This window comes from Apteryx mantelli, chromosome 7 (genome assembly GCF_036417845.1).
Source record: "Apteryx mantelli isolate bAptMan1 chromosome 7, bAptMan1.hap1, whole genome shotgun sequence".
Classification (NCBI taxonomy): Eukaryota; Metazoa; Chordata; class Aves; order Apterygiformes; family Apterygidae; genus Apteryx; species Apteryx mantelli.
This window is the reverse complement of record NC_089984.1, coordinates 9,440,606-9,467,896: the sequence shown is the minus strand read 5'-3', so window position 1 is coordinate 9,467,896 and position 27,291 is coordinate 9,440,606. Positions and strand designations below refer to the sequence as shown.

At 42.2% G+C, this 27,291-nt stretch overlaps 1 protein-coding gene and 1 long non-coding RNA gene across 6 annotated transcripts in view; one reads left to right on the top strand and one right to left on the bottom strand.

The window, feature by feature from the left end:
* Positions 1-608: 608 nt before the first annotated feature.
* On the bottom strand, positions 609-15,796 carry LOC106486985 (uncharacterized). 4 transcript variants are annotated; one of them, XR_001292992.2, is made up of 5 exons: positions 15,680-15,796; positions 12,280-12,559; positions 7,988-8,171; positions 7,711-7,786; positions 609-1,914 (listed from the first exon to the last, which is right to left on the bottom strand). It is a non-coding gene; the product is annotated as an uncharacterized lncRNA (long non-coding RNA). The 4 variants fall into 4 exon arrangements; XR_001292990.2 differs by having other exon boundaries at positions 609-1,673; XR_001292993.2 differs by lacking the exon at positions 12,280-12,559 and having other exon boundaries at positions 609-1,673.
* A 173-nt stretch (positions 15,797-15,969) lies between these two features.
* The window catches only part of REEP3 (receptor accessory protein 3), a 45,210-nt gene continuing 33,888 nt past the window's right edge, over positions 15,970-27,291 (top strand). The window contains exons 1-2 of one of the 2 annotated variants that reach the window (XM_067299772.1): positions 15,991-16,043; positions 23,695-23,786. Coding sequence is in view for 1 of the 2 variants with exons in the window: in XM_067299771.1 (XP_067155872.1) it covers positions 16,012-16,043 (32 nt within the window). In the remaining variant the exon portion in view is untranslated. Of the gene's footprint in view, positions 16,044-23,694; positions 23,787-27,291 lie in introns of both variants that reach the window. The other variant, XM_067299771.1, reaches the window with a different exon arrangement.

Below are 27,291 nucleotides of genomic sequence, written 5' to 3'. Positions count from 1 at the left end.
CGCGGCGGCAGCCGCTCGCGCTCCCCCGCCGCGAACCGAGTTTGCCCGTCCTCTGCTGCCCCGGCGGCCGGCCCCCGCCCGGCGCAGCCCTGGCACCCCGGGGCCCAGCCGCGGTCTCTTCTCCTCCACCTCGGCCAACGCGAAGACGAGCTGGCGGCGGAAACGGGACATTAATTGGGCCCGTTCCGAGCTTTTAAAGACATAACATTTGGAGAGCTGGGACGTACCCCGAGCTGCCGCACCGCCGACAGCTGAAAGATGAACTGAAGATAGCAGGGCGATGAGCTTGGAGGTACCAACACCGAGAGCTGCCGTAATAACACGTAACGAAGCCCTGTCCTTAACTAGCTACCGCCAATCTATGGTTTTCGCAGCAAAGCCTTCGTCATGCCGTAGTAATACCGTGGCAGAGTTTTAAGATTCCTCCTTCGTGTTACCTAGAGGTGCAGCTTTCATGAACTTCCTTTCCTGGTACACCTGCCTTCAAGAGAGCAGGTTAATGATCTCTCATCTAACACCGAAAAGCAAATTTGAGTAGTGCACTGCTGAAAAATAGATTATGAGGCAAAAGCAATAAATCAAGCGTGCCAACTTAGCACATTCCCATATATTTCAGTAGAACAAATAACTTCTGGAACAAGAGAAGTTAATTAACAGGAAGCAAAAAAAAAAAAAATTCACCATTACAAGCTTGTTCACAGTATTACAATAATCCAAGAGACACAACATTTATATAAGAACCTCGAGCTGCCTAGCTGTAGGCTGGAGGCACATGGAGGTGTGCACCTTCAAAGCTGCAGAAGAAACCACAGTGCACTCAAGCAAAATGAGGTCTTCAGCCACGTTTCAAGGTAATGCTACAACTGCCCCCCAAAGTACAGTCTTGCAGAACAAGCAAGAATTACATAAAAACAGAGCAGTTATTCATAAAGGGTATAAGAAGCAGTTATAAGGACAGCTAAATAAATATTAATCACATCAAAACTCTTTATGCTTTTATTAGATTCCCTCTTGTTCAGCCAAAGAGTAATTTGAGATTATTACTGAATTATACACTTAAAATAGATTACATTAGTGTGTAACAAACCATAAAATACATCAAAAAAGCTGAGTTACGTGATTCTGACAGACCAAACATGCAAATTTGTCATAGAATACTAAAATATTAAGAATCAAATATTATTAATTTGGTCCAAAAATTTGTTGATTTTACCAGAATCATGTTCTAACACAGATCAGAATTTACTACCAAGATGAAAAGACAATTGTTCAACACTGTATCCTTGTATAACTCTCACCTAAGATATCCATAAGGTTGAGTCCGTCAAAGTTGAGGTGCAAATGCCCACAGTCAGTTCCCAGTTTCTCGATGCCAAGCGAGAAAGGCAGGACCTGGGCTCGCACAGCTCTACCGTCGTCAGGACACCTCCGGGCTGGCCACCCCGCATCTCAGCTCGTCTCTCTTTTTCAAGTAGCTCTTCCGCTCCGAACAGCTTTCGTTACCCATACATGCTTTAGGAATGTCAAAGCGATCACGTTCAGATGAATCGTGCTTCTCCATGCGCAGGTGACCCATGCGTTCCTGAACACCTCCTCCACCGTCAGCAACTTCTTCCCTCGCCTTCTGTTCACTCCCCGTTTCTTTATTGCTTTCTCCTTTTCTCCTTCCTTCTCTGCAACGTGCCAGAAAGTGGGAGAGTGCTAAATGCTCGCAATACGGATAAACCAACTCAGAGTCCCCAGCTGCAACAGAGCGTAAAGCAGTGATGCCGTGCCGTTTCTCAAGGCCGGGAGGTAGTGTAGGGACCTAACCTGTGGACAGTCCGGTGCTCCGCCACGCTTCAGGGGGACTTCTTCCATGCTTGGATGGAGAAATTCAGACAAAACTGAAGCAAAGGGGCAGGTTCCCAGGCACTAGTTTGAGGGACCATGACAAAAGGCAAAGATGCTTCTGGGCCAGACTATCAACATGACAAGGAATGAAAGGACATCATTTTCCCCTGGATTGTAGGGCCGTTTGAGCCGTGAGAAGCAATAAAGGGCTCCAAGCGTCCCACCAACCCTCTCGTGTAACCCAGCGAACCCAATCCCAGCTGGGCACCACAGGGAGACTCTCCCGCTATGCTCATATGTGGCCCACGGTTGCAGGTTTGGCAGCAAACATAGCAACTATCAACTCAGTTACCAAGATTTACAGGAAAACGAAAAATGTTTGGCTATCCTGACAAAGAAAAAAACAACAGTGACACTATGTGACTGTTGGATCAATCCTTTTTCACACAAATTGCACATCAAAGCAGTACGGACCACCTGAGCCTCACCCGAAAGAGGCAACTTTGTCCCACCACAAAGGGACAAGGATAGAAAGGTGGGGGAAGCAAGACTGTTTTCTATCCCTTCAAGCAATAGGAAACTGATTTTCATGATTTCACAAATCACAGCATCTTCCGTCTTTTGCCATAATTGGAAAAATACTGATGGTGCTGTTTGTATCTTCAACAAATGCCTTCTGTGGTGATGCCTTCCACTTCAGTTGGGCATTTTATCACCTGAAAAGGCTGTCATGCATATACTGCATTAACAGTATCCTTTAAATGGTACAGATTAAGTAACTTATTTTTTCCTAAATATTTTCAGTGCTGCTTCCCTGGAAGTATATACATTGGTCAGTTACAAAATTAAGATCTTTACTGAGAGCAATTTCTAACTTTCAAGCTGAAGCCTGTGTTGGCAGTAATTGCACCTTCCGCATATGGATAAATACTACATTTGGAAATTGTTATTTCCACTTTGCAGTGCAGAAAATTGAGTGAGGAAGGCAGAGTGACTTGTCACAGGAAACTCTTAAGCAGAATGAATGTTGAACCAGCTCCTCCTAAAATTCTGGGCTGTATACTTTTAAATCTATTTTACCTTTCCTTGGAAGATAGTAACCGTCAGTTTCCTCTGAATTCCTAATTTCTCAGAAACTTGGAAAGTCGCATTTAATATTTCCCAGAGTTCAGCATCAGAAAACTAAGATTCTATAATTAATAACAACTTTCATCATTTGGTTTAAAAGTTTCCTAGCTTGAAAATTCATAGTCAGGAGAAAACCCAGTTTTCTCAAACAGTCCTTTTTACCACAGAATTAACTTTTTATTTCCAATTGTCTTATATTATCCTCTACAGAGAGTCTAAGGGCTTTTCTTTTTTTTCTTTTTTCTTTTTTTCTCCAAATACATCCTACCAAAACTGTCTTCCTTGAAAATATAATTAATTGAGCAGCGAGGCAGCCCTTAAGCACTGAATGAGACACAGGTTTGGTAGAAAAATACAATTATTTAATTAAAGTCAGCCACTTAATGCAGGTGCAAAGGGTGCGGACTTAGCCTTGTACATTCAACATTAATTGTGTACTTTTCTGCCTTTCTCTATTTGTTCCTCTGCTGTCTCATTATATGTAAAGTGCAAGTTTTCTAAGGCAGGGACTATTTTTTGTTCCTCTTGCGCTGTGCCCGTACCGCACCACGGTGAAACCCAGTCTCGGACCACAGCATTGGCTTGGAGCACAGCGAATGCTGCTGGATGTTACCGCAACGCAGACGAGCCATAACAAAATAACTTCCCGGTTCCAGCACAGCATTGCGGGGACAGTTGGGAGTCAGGGCTTTATATTCCCAGCTCCGCCACTAACATCCCGTCTGGTGATTTATTGCTTACGTCACCGACTATTGACAGCTCCCTTGGCGCCTCTCGGAGCAGCCGTACCCCTGTTCCGGATCTTTGCTCGGGAGCAGCAAGGGCCGGCTGCTCCCTGCTCACGCCCGGCACCCCGCAGCACCCAGGTATGGCCTGTGGGGCTTCCCCAAGATCATCCTTGCCATTGCTACCGCACGCAGGAAGGAAGATTTAAGTTGATTGTGTTTGTGAATCACCCGGCCACATCTGCGTTAGCAAATGTAATTCACACGGTGCCGTTCCATCATTGCTGACAACAGCAAAGACTGCTATTGAGTCCCCGTACCGTGTTTTACGGTCCATTGGTAACCTAGAACAGATGAATCGCAATACTTTCTGACGCCAACATCTTTTTTCTCCAGTTAATGAGGTATCACCAAAAGATGGCTGAATAAATTAAATAAATATGGCCTTATAAGCATCCTGTTCCTCAAAAGCTTTCTGAGTTCAAGATATTAACCCATACATGTCTCCCCTTTGCTTCTTATCGCCCTCAAATATCTGTTACTGCCCCACAGCTGAGCCAGCAAAGCAGACCTTATGAGCTCCCTGCATCGGTTTTACAGACGGAGGCAGGCAGCCTGGCCGGGGAAGCGGCAGCAGCAGCTCATGCCGAGCCCTGATTTTTGCCCCAAAGTCCCTGAGCAGTGCTCGCACCATGGCCTCTACGGAGGAACGGCAGTATCTTAAACTGCTGCGGCCGCTTTCTGCAGTAATTATTTAACTGCAGCCTGAGGGCAGAGTGTCACTAGACCAGCACTATACCCTGGTAAGAGACGGTCTCTCCCCTGATGAGTTTACAGCCAACAGAGACAAAAGGGGGGGATAGATGGAGATAACGCTGTTGTCAGCTAGTCTCCACTCTTCCCTGAATATCCATCAGGTTAATTCCTAAGGTGAAACTTCAGGGCCCTGCTTGGCTCCTGGTTGAGTCTGGATCATCAGATAACATCTCTACCTAGAAAGACCTTGTTGAATTTGCTTGGAGGGAAACGCGTGGAGGTTGGAAATGTTACTAGTTTCTTCACGGCAGAGCTCCAAGCATTGCGTTTCCCAGCTGGCTAATTATGAATCAACACAGGTGCAAGTTTTGAAGCAAGGAAAACACACAGGCCACAGCAGTATAAAACACAGGGCTATTTGGTGGCTGTTGCAATAACCTTAGGTCTCCATTCAAGTTTCTTCCCTATCTGCCTGTGAACATGTGATGCCAGCTGAGGGTTCGGGCACTTACCAGAAAACCACCTGAGCCTTAGACACAGCAAACCTTAGATACAGCACAGAGACATGTGGACCCACAAGCCCCAGCATGGTTATCCTGTAACACCCTCCTGAGACCACACGCGCCATGATGCCCACAACAAAGCACAAGACCTGAGAACAAGTTATTTTTAGCTAAGGAACCTCTACTCCCAGATAAAAAAAACCCACATTGAGAGCCTGGGTGGCGGCAGCAGTGGCAGCAGCAGCAGCACCACTCATCCCCAAAAGGGTCACCATGCTCACCAGGGCTCCCAGCAATGACTCCTTCCTCCTGTCAATCACTCATGCAAAAAACCTGAAACCAATCATCCTTAAAGATGAATGAATCACCTGCCTAAAAACCTCCACCTCCAGCAGCGTTTCCTCTTCCTCCTGCCTAAGCTGTGTGATGCCTATAAGTATTTCCCTCCTGCCAGGGGGCAGAGGTAAAAATGTCCCTCTGTACTGAGAATATACCTGTGTTGCACAGGAGGAGGCCTGGAGCACCTGCTTTGTGAGTTACCTAGAGCATGGGAGCTTTTATTTATTTTTATCTAACACTGAACTATTGCTATTAATGCATTTTAAAAGTTAGTAGATTCCTAAAATTAGTAGATGAGCAGTAGTAAAAACATGTGAAGACAGTTGTTATTTATGTGGTCACTTTTCACCTCAGTTTTAAGATACATTAAAGTTTCCCAGTATCTTTTTATAGTCATATGAAACCAGCAGAAGAACTTCTTTCTATGATGAATGAAAGATTTTTAAGTAGTTTGTTTTATGAAGAGATACTATTACTGATAAGAAGAATGTGATACATCTACTACTGAAATAAATGTATGGTTCCCTTTTGACTTAACTGGGAGGTGGATCAGCCTTTTTATCCTGATTGGGGAATAGCAGTATATTGTGTAAGACCATAATTAAAAAAGCTAATGGAAAGGAAAATGAGTAATAATAGTTGACCAGAACCTTCCTGTCCAACTGCAATCTGCTGTTCATATAAAGTGCCATGAGCACCTTTAACAACTGTAATTTAACTTATTCATGAGACAAAAGTTTTATAATTTGTGTTCTGTACATGTAATTTTCTCAATGTCCATCTCGCATAATACTAATTTTTTAGAGGCATAAAAAGCTGTAAGAACAGTATTGTCGCTGTCATCCAGGTAACTTCTGGTCTGCTAAATTTCTCCAGTTTGCGTGTGTGTTGTGTTGGGGTTTGACGTTTTCAGCAGCAGGGGCTCTTGCTGAGGGCAGCTTTAGTTTGGGACATTGCCCAGATGTTATTTCTTATGCTGATGTAACTGGAGCAGGTGCTGGTGATGGTAAGGAAGCAGCTTAGTGCATGACTACATGATACGCACGACAGAAAGCTAACAAGAAGCCTGGGGGGCTATGAGAGCTCTAGTGCTGAGAGGAGAAATAGTGAAGTTTAACTATCGTGAAGTTAAGCATTAGTTAGGGAGAGTGACGTGAAAATGCTATTTAAGGCTATTTCATTGTTTGCGAAAGAAGTAGAAACATAGTCTTCATGAAACTGGTGTGGAAAGAAAAGCTTTCATTTGGGGGGTGGGGGGAGGAAGGCTCTTTTAGCGAACTCCTTCAGGTTCTGTAATATCCTTTCTCCTCAATTTCTTTTTTTCTCACTTTAGCCTCAATCTCTTACTACTTTGCTATCCAAATTCTTTTGCATTTTTAATGTAACTGTCATGCTTGCCCTATCTCATATCTATATATCATTATGCACAATTATTTGATAGCTTTGTCAAAACCAGTAATTAATGTATTCAGTAATTACTTTTCAACAAACTATTCTGTCTTATATTTTTTTGTGTGATGCTAACTCTTCTTTCCTTCTGCCAGCAAACTAGCTCTAAATTATATTGAAATGAACACAGGTTTCCTTCTTATATTCCAGCTACCTACCTTTTTGAGTTTCTGTGTCAGGAAAGGCTAACAAATTAGTGTTAATGGTGTCCTGAAATTTAGTAATAGCCATTACTTAACAATATCTACCCCTTCAGTAAATGAGGAATTTCTTAATGTTTTATAGTGGCGTTTGGTGCAAGATATAAATGAATTATACTACTGATTCCATGCTGATGAAGCAACAAGACTACCTTATTTTTCTTGGCACTGTTATCCAAATTAAAACTATCACAAATCTTCTACTGAGCTGATAACTTTTTCAATTAATTTACTGTTCTTATTAGGAGCATCCTAGGGTCTGTCTGTTGCATTTGTTCAGGCTGTACACTACACTGTACTACATATACTGTACACTACGGTGTATTCCTGGAAAGGTAATTGATTTAAGTTGGTCCTTACTGCAAGAACTGTAATGAAACATTACAGCTTATAAAGGCAATCTGGAAAGACAGACCTATGTAAGCGCAGAGATGAGAAGGGACTTGCTCATCTTCTGAGCCTTAAGAGCAGAAGATTGTGTTTGCCTGTTGCCATGTCATTTAATTGAATGAAGAGATTGTTTTGCAGAGTCGCAGAATTGCTGAGACAGGCAGGCACCTCTGGGCATCGTCTAGTGCAGCCCCTGCTTGAGCAGGGTCATCTACAGCATGCTGCCCAGGGCCACGTCCTGATGGCTTTTGCCTATCTCGAAGGATGGAGACTCCACAACCTCTCTGGGCAGCCTGTTCCAGTGCTCATTTGCCCTCAGAGTAAGAATTTTTTTTTTATATTCAGATGGAATTTCCTGTGTTTTTATTTGTGCCCACTGCATCTTACCTTGTCACTTGGCACCATGGAGAAGAGTCCAGCTCAATCATCTTTACCCCCTCTTCTTTACTCCAGTTTACTTTCTCTGCAAAAAAAGATTTCAGCAATCACCCTTATTCGTGTTAATATCTCCAAGTGTACATTCATTATCGATGCTGCGAGGCCAGAGGCATTGACTTCTCTGTGCACCTCCACCTCCCTGAGGTCTCTTCCCTGGATTCCCACCCCAGCAGCACCACCTACTCTTCATGTTTCTGTTCTCGCTCCTGCCTAGGTTGCTTCTTACATTTCTGTTGTCTCTGTGACTTGCTAGGTTGGACATAGTCAAAGCTGGAGCAGGCTCTCGTGCTCCAGTTTGCTGAAGTTCAGCTGGCAGCTACCTCTCCCATCTTCGGTGAGTTGGTTGGGTGGATGCAAGCACAAACCAGTCGCCACAAATCCGGGAGCTCCTTCTGTCCATGAGGTGAGCCCTGAAACAGGAAAAGGTCTCTTTCAAATCTAGAAAAGTGCATACTCTGTAGCAGAAACACATAGTGACAGTAAACGTGACTGAGTTAGGAAAAACCTTCTTGCAAAGGATTAGAAGAGAAAAGATATACTCAGTCCTCTGTAGTTGCAGGTATCTGCATAACTGTTGCTATTCCCAGCATAACTGACACAAAATCACACTTCTGTGTCTGAATGTTTTCCTGTTGCATATGATTTTTTGAACCTGAAGTTTCTATTGGTTTTAAGAAGGCAAGTCTCTTCAAATTTCTATCAATACAAACTCTTATGTGGCCCTATCCTGTACTATTTTATAGGATGATATGCAGAAATCCTAAGAAACAATCTGCTTTAGGGTGTGCAGGTTTGTAACACTTCCAAAACACCCTCAGTACAAGGTCTGACAAAGAAATTTTAGTAAGAAATGTGCAGTCATTTGCATTTGGGACACTGACTTGGATGAAGGCTGCCCAAACCTGTGGGAGACCGACTGCTCTTCCCTGGGTGTGCTGGAGCTGAGCTTGTGGCTCGCACGGTAAGTCCTAAACAGCAGAGCGTCGGCATGCCTCGGGATGTTACTTACCTCAGCCAGAACTTAAATGACTGCACTGAGCTTTATTTGAGATCTTCCAGAAAAGGAAAGGGCCAAGAGGGTGGTGAACCAGCTTGCATTGCTACTCTAATGTTACAGTTTGGATAGTGACGTTGTCTTTGTGGGAAGAGACCTCAAACAGCCCTTATTAAGCCCATAATTTGGGACTCTCATTTGCTCTAGTCTAATGCAAATCTGTTTGGTTTTTTTCTTTCCTCTTCTGAAAATACTGACAACAGAAGGACAAAATAAAAGTTCAAGGAAGTAATAAACATCTTGCATAGGCCTCAGTCTCATGCTAACTCTAGTTTCCTCGTGTTTTAGTCTGCTTTGAACCCTGTGCCTATGTCCTAGTGGTTCAAGACTTTTGTACTTCATGTTGTGCAAGTGAACCTCATTATGCAAAATGAGGTTGAAAGCATACATGTTTGGCAGTAACTACTTATCTGTTGATGACTGAAGTCATTAATACAAGAGATTTTAGTGATGTTTACAGTTGTGATGGAACTCATCTGCAGGGAAATAAGGTAAAGAAAAATATTAATATATTCCTTCCAATTTCTGCATTACAAGGTTCATCTAACTTGGATACCTGATTTGTGTCTGAGAACTAAATAGGCCAACAATTTAATCAAACTTTACAGCCATTCAAAACCATAAAAGTGATTTCATGTTTCTTAGTTCAGCTGATCAAGACACTTAATTGTTAAATATCCATAATTTGTGAAGTCAGTGGTCCTAAATACTTCAGAGAGAATTACTGAGGTTCCTAAGTTTTGGATTGCATTTTGATTTTTCTGTGTGTTATTCTTGCTTTCATGTATCTTGGTGGATTGCTCCTCAGCCTTGGGGGAGAGGATGAAAGAAAAAGAGCATGTGAAAGAATTGCATCTGTACAGGAATTTGGTGAAAAGGAAGCCATGCAAAAACAGCTCTTGATTCCCATTTTGAACTGTTGGATTGTGACTTTTAATGTGAATTCTTGATGGCTCACAGTTCTTTCTAGCAATTTATGGAAGAAAATGGGCACACAAAAAAGAGTGAACCTCAGCGGTAAGTAGTGCTAGTGTGTCTAGCTGGAGCTTTCTTGACGTAACATGGTTAGCTGTTCCTCAGCCTGTTGCAGAGTGCGAGGAAGGAGCAGCTACTGCAGCAGTGTCTTAGCCTGTGAAACCAGCAGTTCTGCCTATCGCTTTTCCTGCCTGCATCGCTTTCTGCCACTCCAGCCCAGCTATGTTGCACAGGACACGAAACACTGCAGCATCCAGACTATCTAGACAGGCTCAAGGGCTGTCTGTGCTCTGTTTCTCATGGTGGGACACAGTGAACTTTCCCGAGAGCTTAAAGTCTATTTGGGAAGAGCCGGTGACAGAGCTCCTAGTACAAGGCACATCCCCAAACCGCCTCCTGAAGCAAACACAGAGCAACGCGTTCTGGCAGAGACTTCTAACAAAACTCCTGTGCGAGCTCCCCCTGCCCCCTAGACAGCCTCCAAACCTTTAACAATTACTGCTAGTGTTTAAATAGCCTGCAGTTGTATTTGAGGCATACAAGGCTATATGGTAACTTACCTTGTTAACTGGTAAATATAACATGGTAAAATAACAGAGGAAGGGATTGGGGGTGACTTGTTTTATTTATTTTTTCTTGCTGCAGAAGGTGGTAGAGACCTTTCTGACGTAGAATTAAATTGTTTCTATTTAAACTGTTTTCTACTGTATTAACACCTGTGGCACCAACAGACACATCTTGCTGTGAACATCTGCTGCTTTTAGCAACTCTAAACAAGCAAACAAAAAAACTCCAAACAACTTACTTTCCATATAAACATTGTGAATCAAGCAGTGCTAACCTTAGTCACCCTCTGTGTAGGAAGAAGCAAGGACTTACTCCCTGCGGGCTGGAAACGGACCTTGTGCCTGCAAGTTGTGCAAGTTTTGAAAGCTAAGGGGCTGTGGCGGGGCTGAGGGGAGGCTGCTGTGTCCTTGCACCGCTGGCAGGAGCAGGAATGCAACAGGGCTGACCCCTGGCCGTGCCGGTGGGGTCAGCCCCAGCTCCCTCCTTCCTGGGCAACTAGATTCCCGAAGAGCTTCACGCTAATCCTCTTAATTGCCAGCATTGGGTAACTGCTTAGTAAAGTGGTCTCCGTCAAACAACATAAACTTTGCCACATTAAAGAAAGCTAAAGCCGCGAAGCCTGGACAGTATCGGCGATGCCTTTGCAACAGCCGCCTGGGTTTGGAGAAGCTGCGCACAAGAAAGATGCCCAGGTCAAAAAGGTCAAACAGCTGAACCTGAGCACCCAATATGACAGAGTGGCGAAAAAGGATAAAGTTTTCTTAGATCTACTAATGAGAATAAAAGGTAGGTGATGGATTTATTAGCTCATGCCATGTAAGTCATACAGAGTTAACGGAAATCTAGTTACAATGTCAGCATATAAAAGTGCTGGAAAAAAGGCATTTAGGGATTAGAAAAGTTGTACAGCGATACTTGCAGTTTACTTTGCCAAAAGACTAAAATTGACTTAAGCATGCATAAATCCTTGCAGAGAGAAAATAATGGGTGCAAAACAGCTCTTAATCTGTCACTGAAAGCATAGCAAGATCCAATGATTGGAAACTAAAACTAAAAAATTTAGCTTTGATACTAGGAAAAGTTTTCTGACAGGATCCTGAAGGACAGGCATAAATAGCCTAAAAAAGCTGTGCAGTCTCCATTGCTGAAAGGCTTCAAGAACAGGTAAGATGTACAGGTGCCAATGACAAGATGGGGTGAGCCTGGTTTTTCTTATACAGCAGACAGAACCAGAAAGGATCCCCCATCTAATTTTTTTCTTTTTTTTTCCACCCCTCTTTTTTTTGTGCTGATGGCCACAAGCTGGTGCACCACTTAGCTGGAGGCCATGACTTTCTACAAATGGATATTGTGCTTAACAAGGTTCTAAATGTTGCTGAAGAATGTATATCTCATCTTCATTTTAAATAAAATCTATCAGCTAGTTCAAAAGGCAAACATTGTTCCGTGATAAAATGCAGCTGGCGTGCATACGAGCTTAGTCAGCAGACTATAAAATAGCATGAGTTTTCCATAGTGATCAGAAACATCAAAAGCAGAAAGTATTTAAAAAAAAAATCCAACAGATTGCTGTAATTATTAAATGTGATACATCACAACTAGCAATGGAGTATAGCTGAGATGATATTACCCAGACAGGAAGGAATAATATGGCTTTGGTTTGCTGCTCAGTATACAGATTTGAAAACGCAGAGAGAGGGCAGTTCGTCTGATACCGGAGTATGTGTATCCCATTATTTAAAATGTGTTTGCTCTCATGAGGCATATATTTACTATAAGGTTCAACTGCAGCTTTTGAACAAGTTAACAGCTCTGACGTCACTGCTTGGAGACAAGGGAAAAACAGACGATACAAATCCGCCCAGTGGGACCGGCCTGTTGAGATGCATTCATTTATAACGCCAGTGCATGGCTGCACTTACCTAAGGAGTAATGTCTGCAGGTCCAGGTGCAACAGACTGCAAAGTACTTTCTGCCTGTGGCTTATCTGTATGGAAGTAGGGGAGCAATAGGTACTGCCCTGCTGCTTCATGAGTCTCCCAATGCTCCTGGTGCCTCCGCTCGCCCCCGCCAGCTGCCTCTCCTGGGCTTTTCACCCCCAAGGGAAGCAACGAGCTGGGACAGATGTCTGGCCGCTGCCAGGGCTGCGAGGCTCTGGGGGAACCAGTCTGAACTTTCCCCTTCCTCTTCAGATCACGTTTCCTTTGAGGGGAAAAAAAATCCGAAGGGGGGCTCTTATGTTTCTGCTAAGAAACAAGGAACAGAGGTGCTTAACCCATTACAACCATAACAGCAATGAACCCTTAAAAAATGTGATATGATTAATCAACAGTTGTGTGATAAGCCTCTTAACAGCTTAGTGCATTTTTCTTAAAAAAGAGTAAACAGATAATATTAATATTTGTATTCTAATCGGATCAGATTCTGCTTGAAATGCTTGATGACATTCTATTACGCTGCAATCAAAACAGGCTCGTGCTGGAATGATGGAAATGCTTTGGGCTTATATTGACAGGAAGGAGGGGTGGATTTCCTTCAGTGAGCTATAGGTTAGGGAAAGAAGATAAGGCTAAGATACAGCACTGAGAATTAAGAGTGCTAGACCTTATTCTTTTATATGCTTAAAAAAACCCACAATCTCTGGGCCTGTTCTTGCATTTAACAACTTCCCTCTGCTTGCAAAATTTTTTCTCTACAGCAGTTCAGTTACCCTATAACCTCAGTTAAATCCTTTTTTTAAACCCAAATTGTGTTGCTGAAAATTCAGTACTAATTTAAATTGTCAGGCCCCCAAAATTCAGGACACCGACTTTAAAACAAAAAAAACCCAAAAAATTAATTTAACATCTTGTTGTTGAGCTTTCGGGCTTTGCAGTTGCAGGTATATCTACAAACATAAGGGGAACAAATTGGACAAAAGCCAAGAATTTTACTCAAGTTCAGAGGCAAAAGCTTTAAAGGAATGCTATACTGTGAAAGTTATAATAAAATTGGGAGAACAACAGTGTACTTTCTGGTTAAACCTAGCAAATGAAAAATGAAGAATGCTTCTTTTTATTTCTTTTTTTTCCTTCTTCCCTTCCCTCCCACTTTGAATGCTTCACCTTCCTAATTTGGAATATTAATAAATTTCACATTAAACACTTGCTTCCAGGAGAAAAACCCCAACCTAATGGCCTCTTGGAACGCTGTCTCTGTATTGTAAAATTAATTTAAAAGGCACAGTTGTGCTAGATACCTGCTAGCTTTGCCGTGTTCCACAGCGAGATGTTGCACTGTGAGAATACAATATATGCTAGTAAGAAATGCCATGTCTGGAATCTGGTGCAAAAGCTTCAGCTGCTTTGATTTAATAAAATGTCTGAAGTGTTGCCCAATGATCACAGAAAAGGTGAAATACCATTAAGGCAGTAGGACTATGGGGCTGTTCAGCCAGTGATCACAGACTACGCTTGCTGGCATTTCATACATAGAAAAAAATACATGGGGAGAGTGAAATATTTAAAGGTAGCATAAACTATAAATTTCAAACAAATCTTCCATTAATAATCAGCTATGAAAATCAGGTCTGCCTAGAGTTTTTTAAGAGACGGTAATCTTCACCCCTTCTGTATTCTGTTGTCTCAACAAATGAAATAGTATCATCTCTTCCATATTCTGGCTCTGAAATAACAAGCACCTCAGGTATAATTCAGCTAGCTGAGAAGTCTGTCATTTTTAGGCCTAATTGACAATTTTGAACTGTCCTATACTTGGAGCTCAGTTAGAATCTGTTTGTGTAAAATAGCAATCAAAGGTGTGAAAACCAGCACTGGGGCTAGCACATGTGCTTTTGGGGGAACTGTGTGAAAGTTGCTCTTTTCGGGGAGCTCATCGTGGCTGTGCAGCACCTGACACCCCCCCCCCAATTCCCTAGAGAGCAGCTAAAGCTCTGTCAGAAACCAGTTTCTGTCGTCTTAGATGTTGCTCAATTTCTGTTTCCACAGCTGCAAAGTAGGGGAAAATGTTTGTTTACCTGTAAAGATGGTGAAAGTTAAACACTAATGTTTGTATACATAAATTGTATTACATGAAAGGGCTTCAAAGAAAACTGAGGGCAACTGACCTTTACAAGTGAGTCTCCAAACACTGGTAAAACTATTTGAAACTACTTTTAACTATATTTAGTGGCTTTTATGGGGGACTTAAAAATATCCTATAATGAGATAGCCACAAGTCTTTTCCTTAAAAAAAAAAAAAAAAAAGCAGGACATGATACTAGTAAGGCATTCAGGTTTGAATAAGTGCAGAGCATGGATTTAATTGCCATGGCAGGCCCTGTGTTTTTGCTGGCCAGAAGCATAGATTATCGTTCTGTGCAAACTGCAGTATGGGGAGGTCTCTGTGGTATCCTTGTGTCCGTCTGCTGTGGGACCAGTACAAATCACCCAGCTTGTTGCAATGAATTAAACCTCAAAACATTCTATGAAATAAAGCGTAATCTTCTTAGCAAGATAAATTACTCTTAGGAGCCATCTGCCTTTACCTTTTAAAAAATGCCTCTTTAAATGTAAATTTAGCTTTCCACCAGGGACAGTATTGCCATGGCAACAAAAGCAAGAAAAATAAATAAATGTCTTCATATAAAATAGAGAGTGGTTTTCTCTTAAACCTACTCCACGAGATAAAATATGCAGCTATGGAATTAATGTATACACTTATCCTAGACAGTAAAAAAGAGCATCAGCCTCTTCCTGGAGAGGTTCTCGGAGATGTTATCAAATACATAACCGCTTGCAGCGAAGAGGGCTATTGCGTACTTGCTCAACGGGATGCGAAGGGTGCTCGCGGCCCGCGGTTTGCTCTAGATGGACTGGAATGCTGCAAGCTCCAGCCAAGCTGCTATGCAGCAGGGTCTGCCTCTGTACCAGGGTTTACAGAACCGGAGCCTAAAATGTCATCTTCCCAAGCTCATTTATATTTTGCGTGCTTTGCTGCTCAAGTTCATCTTGTACGCTTTAACACTGCAGAAGTCTGTTATCCAAGGGGAATATAAATAGCGGTTCAGGTTTCTGCTTTCGCTGAACGCAATGAAGAATACGTCCAGGTTAAGCCTCTCGTAAAAGTAAGATTCACGGGTGGTGTATTCAACGGTTTTCTCACAAATTCCTCGCCGCGGCAGCTCCCCCCTACCGTGGTCAAGGTGAGGGGGGACTCAAAATGGCCAATATCAGTATTTGCGAGAGCCCAGTGCCTGCGTGTTAAGGACACCGTTTATGTTCACATTGGTTTGCAAGATGAAGCCGTTGCTTCCCACTGTACGGCAGGAAGAGCGCGTGTTACCTTGCGGACAGCCTACTTAACAGGCGTTTCGGAGCGCTGGCTTCTGCTGCAGGCGGCGGTGGCCTCGGCGCGCCGCTTACCGCGGGCTCAGCCGCGGCGCGGGCCGGGGAGGGCGAAATGGCGCCTCGCCGCGTCTTAACCGATCAGCGCGGCGCCCTCCCGCCGCCGCCGCCGCGCATGCGCGCCGCCGCCCCGCCGAGCCAATGAGCGGGGGGGGCGTGGCCCGGCCCGCCGCGAGGCGGTGGCGGCGACGCGGGGCGGGGCGGGCGGCGGAGCTATTTGGCGTCGCGCTCGCTGCGGGGAAGGGCCGCGCCGCTGCGGCCGCTGCCACGATGGTCTCCTGGATCATCTCGCGGGCCGTCGTGTGAGTGCCGGGGGCGGAGGGGCCGCGGGCTCGGCTGGGTGCCCCGGCGGGGACGGGGGCGCGACGCCCGGGGCGTGGGCGGTGCTGGGGCTCCCCCCGGCGGGGCCCCTCCCCCCGCGGCGGCCGTTGGGCGGCCGTTGGGGCGCGGCCTGGCCGCCGCGGGCGCAGGTGAGGCGGGCGGCGGGCCGGCTCCCCGCTGTGAGGCCGGGCGGGCTGCGCTTCGCTTCGCTTTGCTTCCCCGCGCGGGTGTCGGGAGCCGAAGTGCCGCAGCGCTGCGGTTTGTTTGTTTTGTTTTCCTTCCCCTTAAAAAGCGTGAGTTAGCGGGAGCCGCGGTTTTGCCCGAAAGTGGCGCTTGTACGGCAGCAGTTGCGGTACCCGGCACCGGAGAGCGGCACGGGGGAGGGGGGGGGAGACACCCAACCACTTTCTCCTGGTTGCGCTGTGTGTCTCCTGATACAGGCGCAAGTTTCCTACAGCTGTAGAGTGAGTCAAGCAGTGCAGGCTGCTAGTGATTGTCACGTATAAATTGTCAGCATTACTTTTAAGTTGATTCAAATTAACCTGTAAGCTATGGTGATTAACTATTTTCCTTTTTTCGCCCTGTAGCAGATCTCAAGGGTCTTGAAGAACGTTTAGGAGTGTGAAACGGGAAGCTGTAGTGATTATGGGGTGTCAGTGGATGGGAGGAAAAAAATAAAATGATAGTGTTATCACATAAACTAGTATCTCTAAATTTGAGATCTTCACAACAAAAGCAGCAACTTTTTTGGGCACCAGGTGTCATCTTAAATGTCTGAGTTGTGTAAAGTCCTATGCAGCCTTCAGTCTCTTTCTTAAAAATTGTACCATTCCTTCATGAAATGGGTGGGTTATTTTGTGCTATTGAATGTAAACAATATTCCCTAATAAATACTGAGTAATATCTACGCAACTGAGTCTTCCTCACACTTCTTGCTGCGTAGTTCTGTGCCCTTGCTGGCCCGAGTGCTTATTGGGTTGTTTGAGCTGATTTGCTGAGTGTGACTTTTTGCCAGGCTAATGAAACAAACCTGCTCACAAAGCAGTCCACCAAATGTCTGAATGGGTGCAAAGTATGTAGCAGGACAAGCATGCCCCTTAAATTGTCTAGTGGAGCTTTCCCTGACTAAATTTGTTGTGGGGAAGTCTTCTTGTGCGGTCAACCACACCTTCTTGCCATGATCTTGTCACCTAGATAAGGTTCTAGCAGTCCTTCTGCCTTTCCACCACCCTCCCTGAGACTTTTCAGATAATTAAAACTTACTAAATGGAGCAGGATTGTCCCGAGTTGGCAAAGGGCAATGTTGGTTTGTAAAAACAAGGCTGTAGGAAAAATTGCTGCAGGTGCAATCTGTTGGTATGGGCTTCCCATGAACAATCCTCAGTACTGGAGGGAAGATATGTATGCAGACTCTCTGTATGTCAAATGTAACAGCTGTTTCCACCTCTGTTACATAAAAGCATGAACCAAATAATTTTTATTTTAGCAACTTAAAACCTGTATTGGCTGTAAGAGTGGTATCAGCAATGAAATTCATTTTATTGTTGTACCAGTAGTACAACAGTTGGAGCTGAGCACCTCAATTTCTAATGACCAGTTCTTTGTTAGGTTAGTTGTTAATCCTCAAAACACAAACACAATCCTTAGCAGTTCCATGGAATAAGTCCTCTGTGGGCCTAACTGACAGCACAGGCAGTGAAGAGAATAGCTATTCTCATCAACAGATTTATTGCAGGAGGCAATAAAGGACAATGTATTGTGCAGCTTAGCTTTCTGGTTGCTGCTGATTCCTCATATTTAATTTTTTTTTTTTTTTTGCTAAAAGAGTACTTAATACTATATTATACTATATTATAAAACCTTTCTACCTTCTTGTGTCCTCATTTCCTAGCTGTGGGACTTGACTAATTTGCCAGGGTTCAGTTCCCCAGGGGGGTGGTAGTGTTCAGTGCATCCAGAAGGGAATTCAGACAGCTTGGAGACTACAGTTTGACTTTGCTTGACAGAATTCATGTTGAAAAGGAAGTTGAGAAATAGCACAGAACTAGATGTAGTGTGTTTGCAAGAGGCCTTCATTTGCATGGTCTTGAGTAGGTCTTCCTTGTCCTCTTTTCTCAGTACCCATTATGTTACCTTCCTTAATTTGATGCTCTGTTTTCCTTCCCAGTCTCTTTCCAGACATACTTGTTCCATTGACCTTCTTTCTGACTTTTGCATTGTGAGTTGGGAAAGAATATCTTACCTGTTCTTTCAACTCCATAAGAAGATGAAAATACTCTTAACCATTACATAGTTGCTAAGATCCGATTTAATCTTTTAGTCACTTAGTGTGTTAGTTGTGGTGTGGTGACTTTCTGATGTATATGAGAGCCGTGGGTATCCTAAACTGTCCACAGACAAGTCAAGAAAGCCCCATTCTAGGATTTGGGTAGTCATCAGGAATATTTGTGGTCTTGACTGGTGATTGGAAGGGGACAGCAGTTCTAGCTGTCACACAATCCTCCTCTTCTGGCTGACCCTTTTTTTTTTTTTTTTTTTTTTTCTTCCCAGGGCCAAAAGAGCAGCAAAATCCTCTTTGTAGGTGTGTCACAGTGCCCTCTTCTGACTTCCTCATATGGAGGATTTGTTCTGACACTTATGCTTGTCCCAAGCAAACTGACTTTTGGTTCAGTTTGAGAGTTTGTAATTTGGGGTTAATCAACTCCATTAAAAATAGTTTGGCTAAAGCTTTAAGGAACTAGAGAATTCTTAATTGCGTGTGGATTGTCTTGAAGAGTCGCGCACAAAGAATAGGGAGTGGTTAAAACTTACTGTTCCACATAATAATTAGCAAAACTATGCTTTAATGAAATCTTTTTCCCCTTTGCTGTCTGAATGCTGCTACACTTACACATTTAAATGCAGAAAATACTTGGTACTAATTGCATATCTTCTCCTTACTGTGGACATGCAGAAGACTTGAGACACTTGGCTTGTGTACCTCTTCGTTTTAAAGTTTTGTGTTTATGGGCTGTTGATATATTAAGTATCGGTACTTATTAATTCTAAAACACACTGGCCATTATAACAGTTCTCACAATGATTACTGCTGTGTTTTTTTTCCCTCCTCCATTCTTCCTTTCTAAAACCAACAAAAAGATAGTAACTTGTTTGATACTCTCTGAAGACACCTTAGTAGTACACCTTGCCAAGTCCTCAGTCTTTACTGGCAGGAATAACTTTTAAATTTGTGGCTGCCAGTCTTGTTAACTTCTAATATAGCCTGTGTCTGACTTAGTCTGCTTTGATTGCTCATTCTCCTCATTTGTAGGGTCTGAGCAATTGTGTACACATCACTTGCTGAGACAGTGTATTTAATAGTAAACACACTGAGTACTTGTCAGTCACAGCCTGGTATGGATGAGATCAGACTATCCTCTTGTGCCAAGCAAAGATGTGAAGCATCCTAAATACAAAGTAGATGGCCATTTTGTTCTTACAATCTGTTAAAGCAGTCTGTCTGCTGTAATCTCTGTGTGTCTTTTTTTTTTTTTTTCCCTTCCTCACTTAAAAATTGAAGTTTCCCCATCTGTGTCCCTTTGCAACACTTTCTTCCCTTGTATTTGTAAGTACATGTTCTCCTTTTGGTAAGGTCACTTAGTTGGTCAGCAGTCTTGACTGTGTTGGAAGGGAGAGTTGCAGTGGTCCGCAGGAGAACATGTTTGTCTTAACTACCAGACACTTTTTTTTTTGTCTGCTTGCACTTATAATGCTCGTCTCCTTCCCTCCTCCCCGCCCCCAATTTAAGAGCCTTGCAAGAAGCAAAGAACATAAAACTAAAAGCTTTGGCAAGCAGTCCTCAGTTCTGGAATTAGGCTACAACTGCAACTATATTAAGCTGGACAAAGACCATTTGGGAGAAATGGGAGGTGACCTAAAGGTAAATAGTAGAATTAGACTTTCTCGGCTTTTACTACATTTGAGACTAGAACTGCTTCCTTCATGAGAGTTTCCATGATACTCTTACTTTACTTTTTATTGTTTGAAATTTCTAGATATCCAGCTGCCCCTAGAATTATTAGATATCTGAGAATAGGCTGCTGAAGTCAGTAGCTTCTGTGTTGATTGGGTAAACTGAATGCTGTTAGGTGCTGAATGCCTTCTAGTATCCTTCCAGTTTTAAGATCTATAAATTGCTGCTGCACTAGTGGGAGAAAAAGGAGTTGCTGTCGCAGTGAGTGACAGAGGTGGAGAGATGTGCTGAAATGGCAGTCTCCCCATAGATTTGAAGATTCAGTCACCATGTATCAGTTATCCTTGACACTTGGTGCTTCAACAGACTTAACTAGCCTGCTGTGGGGAGCAGCAGTCCTGCCCTTTATCCTTGCCTCATGCTCTGCTTGCCGCTGGGTCCAAAAGTTGTGTGGCCATAGGGTTGTTTTGTCAACCCAACTGAAAATTAGCATGCTTGAAAAAGGTTTGTCTTTTGTTAGTGTCAGTGGGCTGAACCAGCTCATGCTTCTGTCATGTAGTGTTGAGATCCCATGCAAGTGATGTGTTGAGATGGAAAAGTTGCAGGAAGAAAACAGCGTTGGTTTTTTTTTTTTTTGGCATCAGCTAATTGCCAAAGTGGTTAAAACATACTCTGAAACTACATTCTTCAGCTGCGTGTTGCTGCTTATTTTCTTGTGTAGTGACTCTAATTCCAGTAACAATGGCTCAGCTATTCTACTTAACCCCCCCCCCCCCAACACCCCACAAACCTGGCATCTTGTTTGAAGGGTTCTAAATACAAGTCTAGGGGTTTGAACGTATTGTGTTGTACTGGTGAAGGTGTTGCAAATGACTTTAAAATATTGAGCAACGAAATCATCAAAGCACTTTCCTCCATAGTTCAGCTTCCCAGTTTGGTAATCCGTATGTAGAGCAAGAGCTGTCTGCTCCCTACACCGGACTGATAATACCTATTCTTTAAGTTGGTACACTTCAAAAAGACTATCTCTGACAGTTTGTTAGAGATATGTCTCCACTGCCTGCCTGGCACACCTTTCCTTAAATCAGTGTTTGCTGTGCAGCCTAGCTGCTCTTTTCTCCCCTGTCTTTATGGGGTTCTGTAGCCTGAGAGCGTGTGTGGTCAGTGTTCACAGCCTATGGCATGCTGGTGGACTAAAGCTTGCTTGAAACAGATGGAGCACAACTAGAGGCATACTGTAGGGGCTGACATTCTTACTTAATGATCTTGGCATGTACTCTACTGCAAAACGTGCTGAAATCCACATCTGTGTCCTATGCGTTTTAGATAAAGGAATACCACGAGCTGCATGGTCTGGCACAAAGGGACATTCCTAATTAAAACAAACAACCTTTGCTCTTGTGTTCCACAAACCAATGTCTGCTTAGTCAAAGCACATTTTTAGGCTCTCAAGCATTTCTGCAACCTAGATAGACTTGTCTTCCCTGGTCATTTTGTATGTAGAGTTAGCTCCTGATATATTCATATAAGGACATCTCTGGGGAAGGTCTTAAGCCAAATTCTGATTAAAAAAAACAAAAACAAAAAACAAACAAAAAAACTTGGCTCAATGCTTTTAATCCTTGTCCTTGGTAGCAAATTGTTCAAAAAGTGCACGTAAAGCATGTCTGGGCAAGCAAACACATTCTAGTGTTTCATGTGTTTAAAAAAAAAAAAAAAAAAGCTTTCTCTAAGCTTTTTGAACCTCGCCCCCTTTTAATTTAAAATCAATTTATCACTGATTTCAAAACTTACAGCATTATATGAAACTATTCTGCTTCAGACTGCAGGTTTTGAGAGAGAAAGACATGGCAGAAAATATTACAGATGAAGGTAGTACAATCTTTGTGGATCTTTCAAATTTTAAAGACCAGCCAAATTGGGTTGTAACAATTTACTGCTTGACAAATGAGGTTAGGTGTATTGGAATGTAGGTAGGAAAGATTTATTGCAAGTTTTGCTGACCAGACTGACTTTAAACTTGACTAGCCGGGATGAGACAGAATGACTGATGAAATGCTTTGGGACAGAGGGGAGGTAAAACACCCCATAGTGATTAACTCTGTACTGAGCCTTTTGTCAACCAGCGCACTTAGCTTCTCCTTCAGTTTATTGCTAACACAATAGGGCACTACTTTTGCTTCTCTTGCGTTTTATAGATCGTCTACAAGCATCAGCATGGAAGTGGGTTTAATTAGATGGATGTTTTCCCAATGTTAATAATGCTTGAAATATTGCTCCCATATCCTGAAGACAGTTGGAGCTTACATTTGAGGTTGAAAACCGAGACTGTGCAATTTCTTTTAAAAGCCTTTAACCTAGGGTTTAAATACCAGGATTCACAAAGCAGAAGAGCTTTTCCTGAACTGGTCTGACATAATGCTTTGCTTTCTTTAGCTAATAAAGCTGTTGGAACTTGCCCTGCTGGAAGGGAGAAACAGAAAACAGTTTGTTCTTGTGTCTTCCAACTGCTGTCTGTTTTTGTTATTCCCCCCCATAACTCATTGATCAAAACCACAGAAAGGAGAATGAGCAAAACGGTCACTAGCTTAGAGATCTCTTGACTAATTTTGACAGTAACATTAAGTTAAACTGTAATGTTGAGAAAAGTTATTTCTTTGGCTTTGTACTTTTCTCTTCTGTTTTGTCTGCTAATTCTTTTTCCCGAACTAGGACTCAGTCCACTGCAGAACATGTTTTTCCTTATGTCAAAACAGTGTTAATCAGTTTAAACATATTTGTTATTAGACCATTTTAGAAGCCATAGAAATGCTGGCCTATTTACACGTGAACAGATTAAAGTTTACTTGGAAGACAATCTATCCACAGAAACAAAATATGTATATTTTAAATGATTGCTTTAGCAGTTGTTGTGATATTAGTTTGTCATAGATGCAATAAAAGCAGTATTGGTTTTACTAAGCTACATATACAACTTGTAGTGGTAGTGTTTTTTGACTAAAAGTTAACCTTGAATGCTTGAGACAAACTACAATTTATGTTTGTATAAAGAGGATAATGTGAAGTCAGGCCAACGTTAACCCTAATGTTTGGAAGAAGATGCTTCTGAAAAGCCACGCTTATATCCACTCTTTATCTTCTGGGTTCTTAGCCTGTTTCTGTATTGCCAATGAAGTGGAACTTGTATTTGTGTGAATTGAATTCTCCTTTCAGAAACGAACCTTTGGTTGGTTAGTGTTGTATGCATTATCAGTGTTTAAGAAGAAAGCCCATTCTTCAAACTACTTTATTAAAACATTGGTCTCTCAAGAGAAGTAAATAAATGTTTGGGGTTGGGAAAGGAGGAAATGAAGGTAGTTTTTAGCGTGGTATTCCTGTTGTTAAGGTCAAGTTACTGATACAGCTGCATGAGGGAGTCCAGTAGAGATTCCACTTGCTGCTTGTTGTCAGTTCTTGACTTTTGGTGCCTAACAGTATATTCACAGGGCTTCTTTAAGCACAGGTTACAATTGAGGAAACATGTATATTTTGGAATGACAAGTCCAGATGTTGTCTTAATGGTATCTGCCAAATACAGACTTCATGGAAGAAGCCCTTTCCTGCACACAATGGGGAAGTTAGTTTTTTGAATGCTCTAGGTGTTTCAGAAATACTGTTTTTGGTTATGATATGCTTAACAGAATTCTTTGGAAACCTGGGACCTTAAGGCGAAAATTGAGAGAGAAATATCTTCTGATGACTGAAGGCAAAAGGATCACTGTGTGGAGAAGAAGTAAGACGGGTTTATTTCAGTTCAAGAGTTGATATTGTGTGGTTGCACCTTTTTCTTTGCCTAAACCATTGTCTCTTTCGTAGGATTTTTCTTGGGAGAGGCAGGACCTTGAGGATGGACTGTGACAGCATTCTTAGGTTCTAAGGTTTATAACTGAAGCAGGAGCTTTCTGGGCCTTCAGGGTATGAACTTCACTTCCCTCTTTAAAGTCAAACAGCCAGAGTCATGTTCCACGTATTGTGTGGCCTGTAGCCATGTTGGACACTTCTTTCTATTTAGAAAAAAATCTATAATGATAAATGTATGGGTACATGCAGTGTGGTTTGTCTTTCATTTACAAATGGCCCATAAATAAAATGCGTTTTTCCTTGGAACAAGCAGAAGCAGTTCTTACTTAGGACCACTCCTAGTTTAAATGTTATTTTTCTATAGTCAGCTATTTTGATGTTGACATTGCCCCCAAAATGTTAAATGAGTAGATACGTTTCTTAAGTATATGGCATTCTAGGGTGTTAGAATGAATCTAGATTTGTAAGTGATCCTCAGGCAGAGGCCAGGACAGGGATGCTCCAGTGCAGTAGCTAGCTGAAAAGTGAAGAAAACATTAGATTACACAAATGGTATGAATGAACATGATTTCATAGTCTCACTTGAGAGAGTGTCAACTCCCTCCCCTCCTTTTTTTTTCTTTTTTTCTTCCCCCTCTTTCTCTACAAAAACCCTCTATATTAGAAGTTCTGAGCTACTGAACTTTCACAGATCAAATTTTGGATATGTTTGGTTGCTTTTTCCTTATGCAGCTCCTGAGATGATAGAGAAAATATGCTTAAATGCTTAACTGCAGATAATTTCCTCCCACCTGATGCAGTTAGGCCTTGGGCATCTATATTGTGCGGTTGTGTGATAAGTACAGAGTGCCCATGCTGACTTCCATAGCTTGATCTTGGAAATAATATAACTTAGGGAAAGTAAGCCCAAGGTAGTGCTAAAAAAAGAAAAAGCTGACCTTGGATTCTTTTGGATGACAAAAAATTTGATTCTGTCGGCAATGAGAGAGATTATTGCCACTTTAAAACACTGAATTATCTTGCTTTGGGACTTAGATACATTGTGTGAGGCAATTTTAAATGTCGAGTAGAATCACTGTAATGAGAATATAGTGGTTTTTTTCATTCTTCTACAGGTGGTGTTTATTTTTTTGGTGGTGCTTGTTTTGGTTTGCTTCTATCAACTGCAGCTTTTGGATCACTTGCATTAGTATTGCTGTGCTTCAGCTATGCTGTCTTACTGCTTCAGTTCTAATTTTGCACTGGAGCAAAACAAGCATCTTCATTAAGGGAGTCTGATTCTTACCTAGTCATTTAACTCTTAAGAGCTGAAGTTTTAAGAACATGAAACTTAAAACAAACAAACAAACAAAAAACTCATATGAGCACTGACAATTCCTGCAAATGTATTCCTATTATCCTTTTATATTAGCCTTGGCTCTTCAGAAATCTTTTTCTTTGCTTGTTTCAAAATTTGTTGTGGCATGGAACAGAAAAACCTTTGAAAAGTGGTCACTGACTTTACATTAATTAGTTGAAGTTATTGTAATGAAAAATTCTGCAGTGTGCAATTTAGACTGAAATGGAAGGTGTTTGCAAGGTCTTTTCTGGATTCTTGTACAGTGTCCTTGATATGGAGAACATTGTATTCTTATGCAGTAATTAAGACTTAATAGTTGTAGGGCATTTAAAAATTATTTTAAAGACAGTGGAAGCAACTAATGGTAGTAAGAGGGTAAATGAGAGAGCTGGTTGTTTCTGACTTTAATTTATCAGGATCAAGAAACTAAGTATCAAGTGCGTATGTAATTTTAAACCCCATGACAAAATTAAATGCTTCATTCTTGAGTTTGTAATGTTCCTATTAATCTTGTTCAGCACTTCATCTGTATTAAATCAATAATGCCTTTTAGGATCTCATCAGAAGTATCTTAAATTGACAGGATTACATTGCTCATGAAAACTGTATGTTTGGGTTGTAGAACCTCCAAGGACAGTAAGTGTAAAAACCTTCTTCAAAAACAAGGAGGTTCATAAATGTTTCTCTGGCAGTCTTATCTTTATTATATAACATTTTCTAAAGCATAATCTCATAAAATAGAGCTCATGCTATGGGATGGCTTCTTTGAACATCAATGTTAGTATTGGTTTTCATCTTAAATTTAAAAATAATTGTAGTCTTAACTGTCTGTCTTTAGCTACCTGCTCCATGGAGTGGTCAGAGCGTGTGCTAAATAAAAACAGAAAATACCTGCTGAAAACCTTAAGATAAGGAGATGTGTTGTTCAATAATTGTAGAGTCGATGGCTTGACTTCTTAAAAATGAAAAATAACAAATTAGTTGCTTCTGACTGACGTCTATTATCTCACTGTGCTTCCTGATCATTTAAAAGCACAGCTCAGTAAAAGGAAACACCCTTACTATGAGCAAAGTCGCTGGGTGAAAAGTAGGGGTAATATTTCGTAATTGTAGGCTGGTTTTCCTTGTGCAGTCTTGCTCCTCTCAGACGTCACAGCTGGCTGCATCGAGGTCATAAATGCTGGACGTGAAGTGGTTAACAGTCACAGCAGCAGGTGAGTTCAGGCAGTCTGTCCTGAGGCAGCTGTCTGTTTCTTTTTCATATGCACATGAGGATAAGATATTAAGAAAGATAACTTATTTGAAGTTTCAATGTGTCAGTAGCTTGAGAAATTAATACTTAGCCAGCAGGAATGAAATTCTGCTACTAAACTTGAGGTGAGAGCTAGATGAATGACCTAAGTTACCTGATAAAGGTTGCTCTGTTTTGAAGGCCTTCACTGCCTGTTCTTTATCATGTTGTAGTGTTATCGATGCCTTCCTGTTGCAGTTCCTCTGTGTGGTTGCTTAGAAGTTATGAGATCACACAGAGTGAGGGAATCACCTGATGACTATTTTGTACATCGTTGTTGATCTTAGTAAGTCAGTAAACAGGAAATAGCACAAGGATATTCAGGATGCTATTACAGTAGTCGGAGACATAGACATGTTTGTTACAATAAATCAAGTAATAGGCTTGCAGAAAAGTGACTAAGACTTTTATAACAATTACTATTCTTACTGTTTTCTGTTTGATTTCCAGTACTCATTTTTGGAATTGTTTTGGACTCCCTTTCCAGAGTTGCACTATGCCACGTTTCCCCTCTGTATGGGCTCAATGACAGCCTGTGTGATTCAGTACTGGCACTGGCCTCGGCATCTTAGGAAAGCTGTAGGACTGGCAGAGTCAGTCTGTGGCTTGCAAGGTTGGGAACGGCCGGCCTGTCTGTCTAGGCAGGCTGCCTACATAGATTGTTCTAGGGAGACTGATGTGCAGTAGCTTCTCCCAGATACTTCTGTGGCATATGTGATCTGTACGTGAACAGGAGGTGTGTTGTTTCACAGAGTATGCACATAGGTAATGCCGATCAACTTTGAGAAGGGAGAGTGGTTGGGAAAG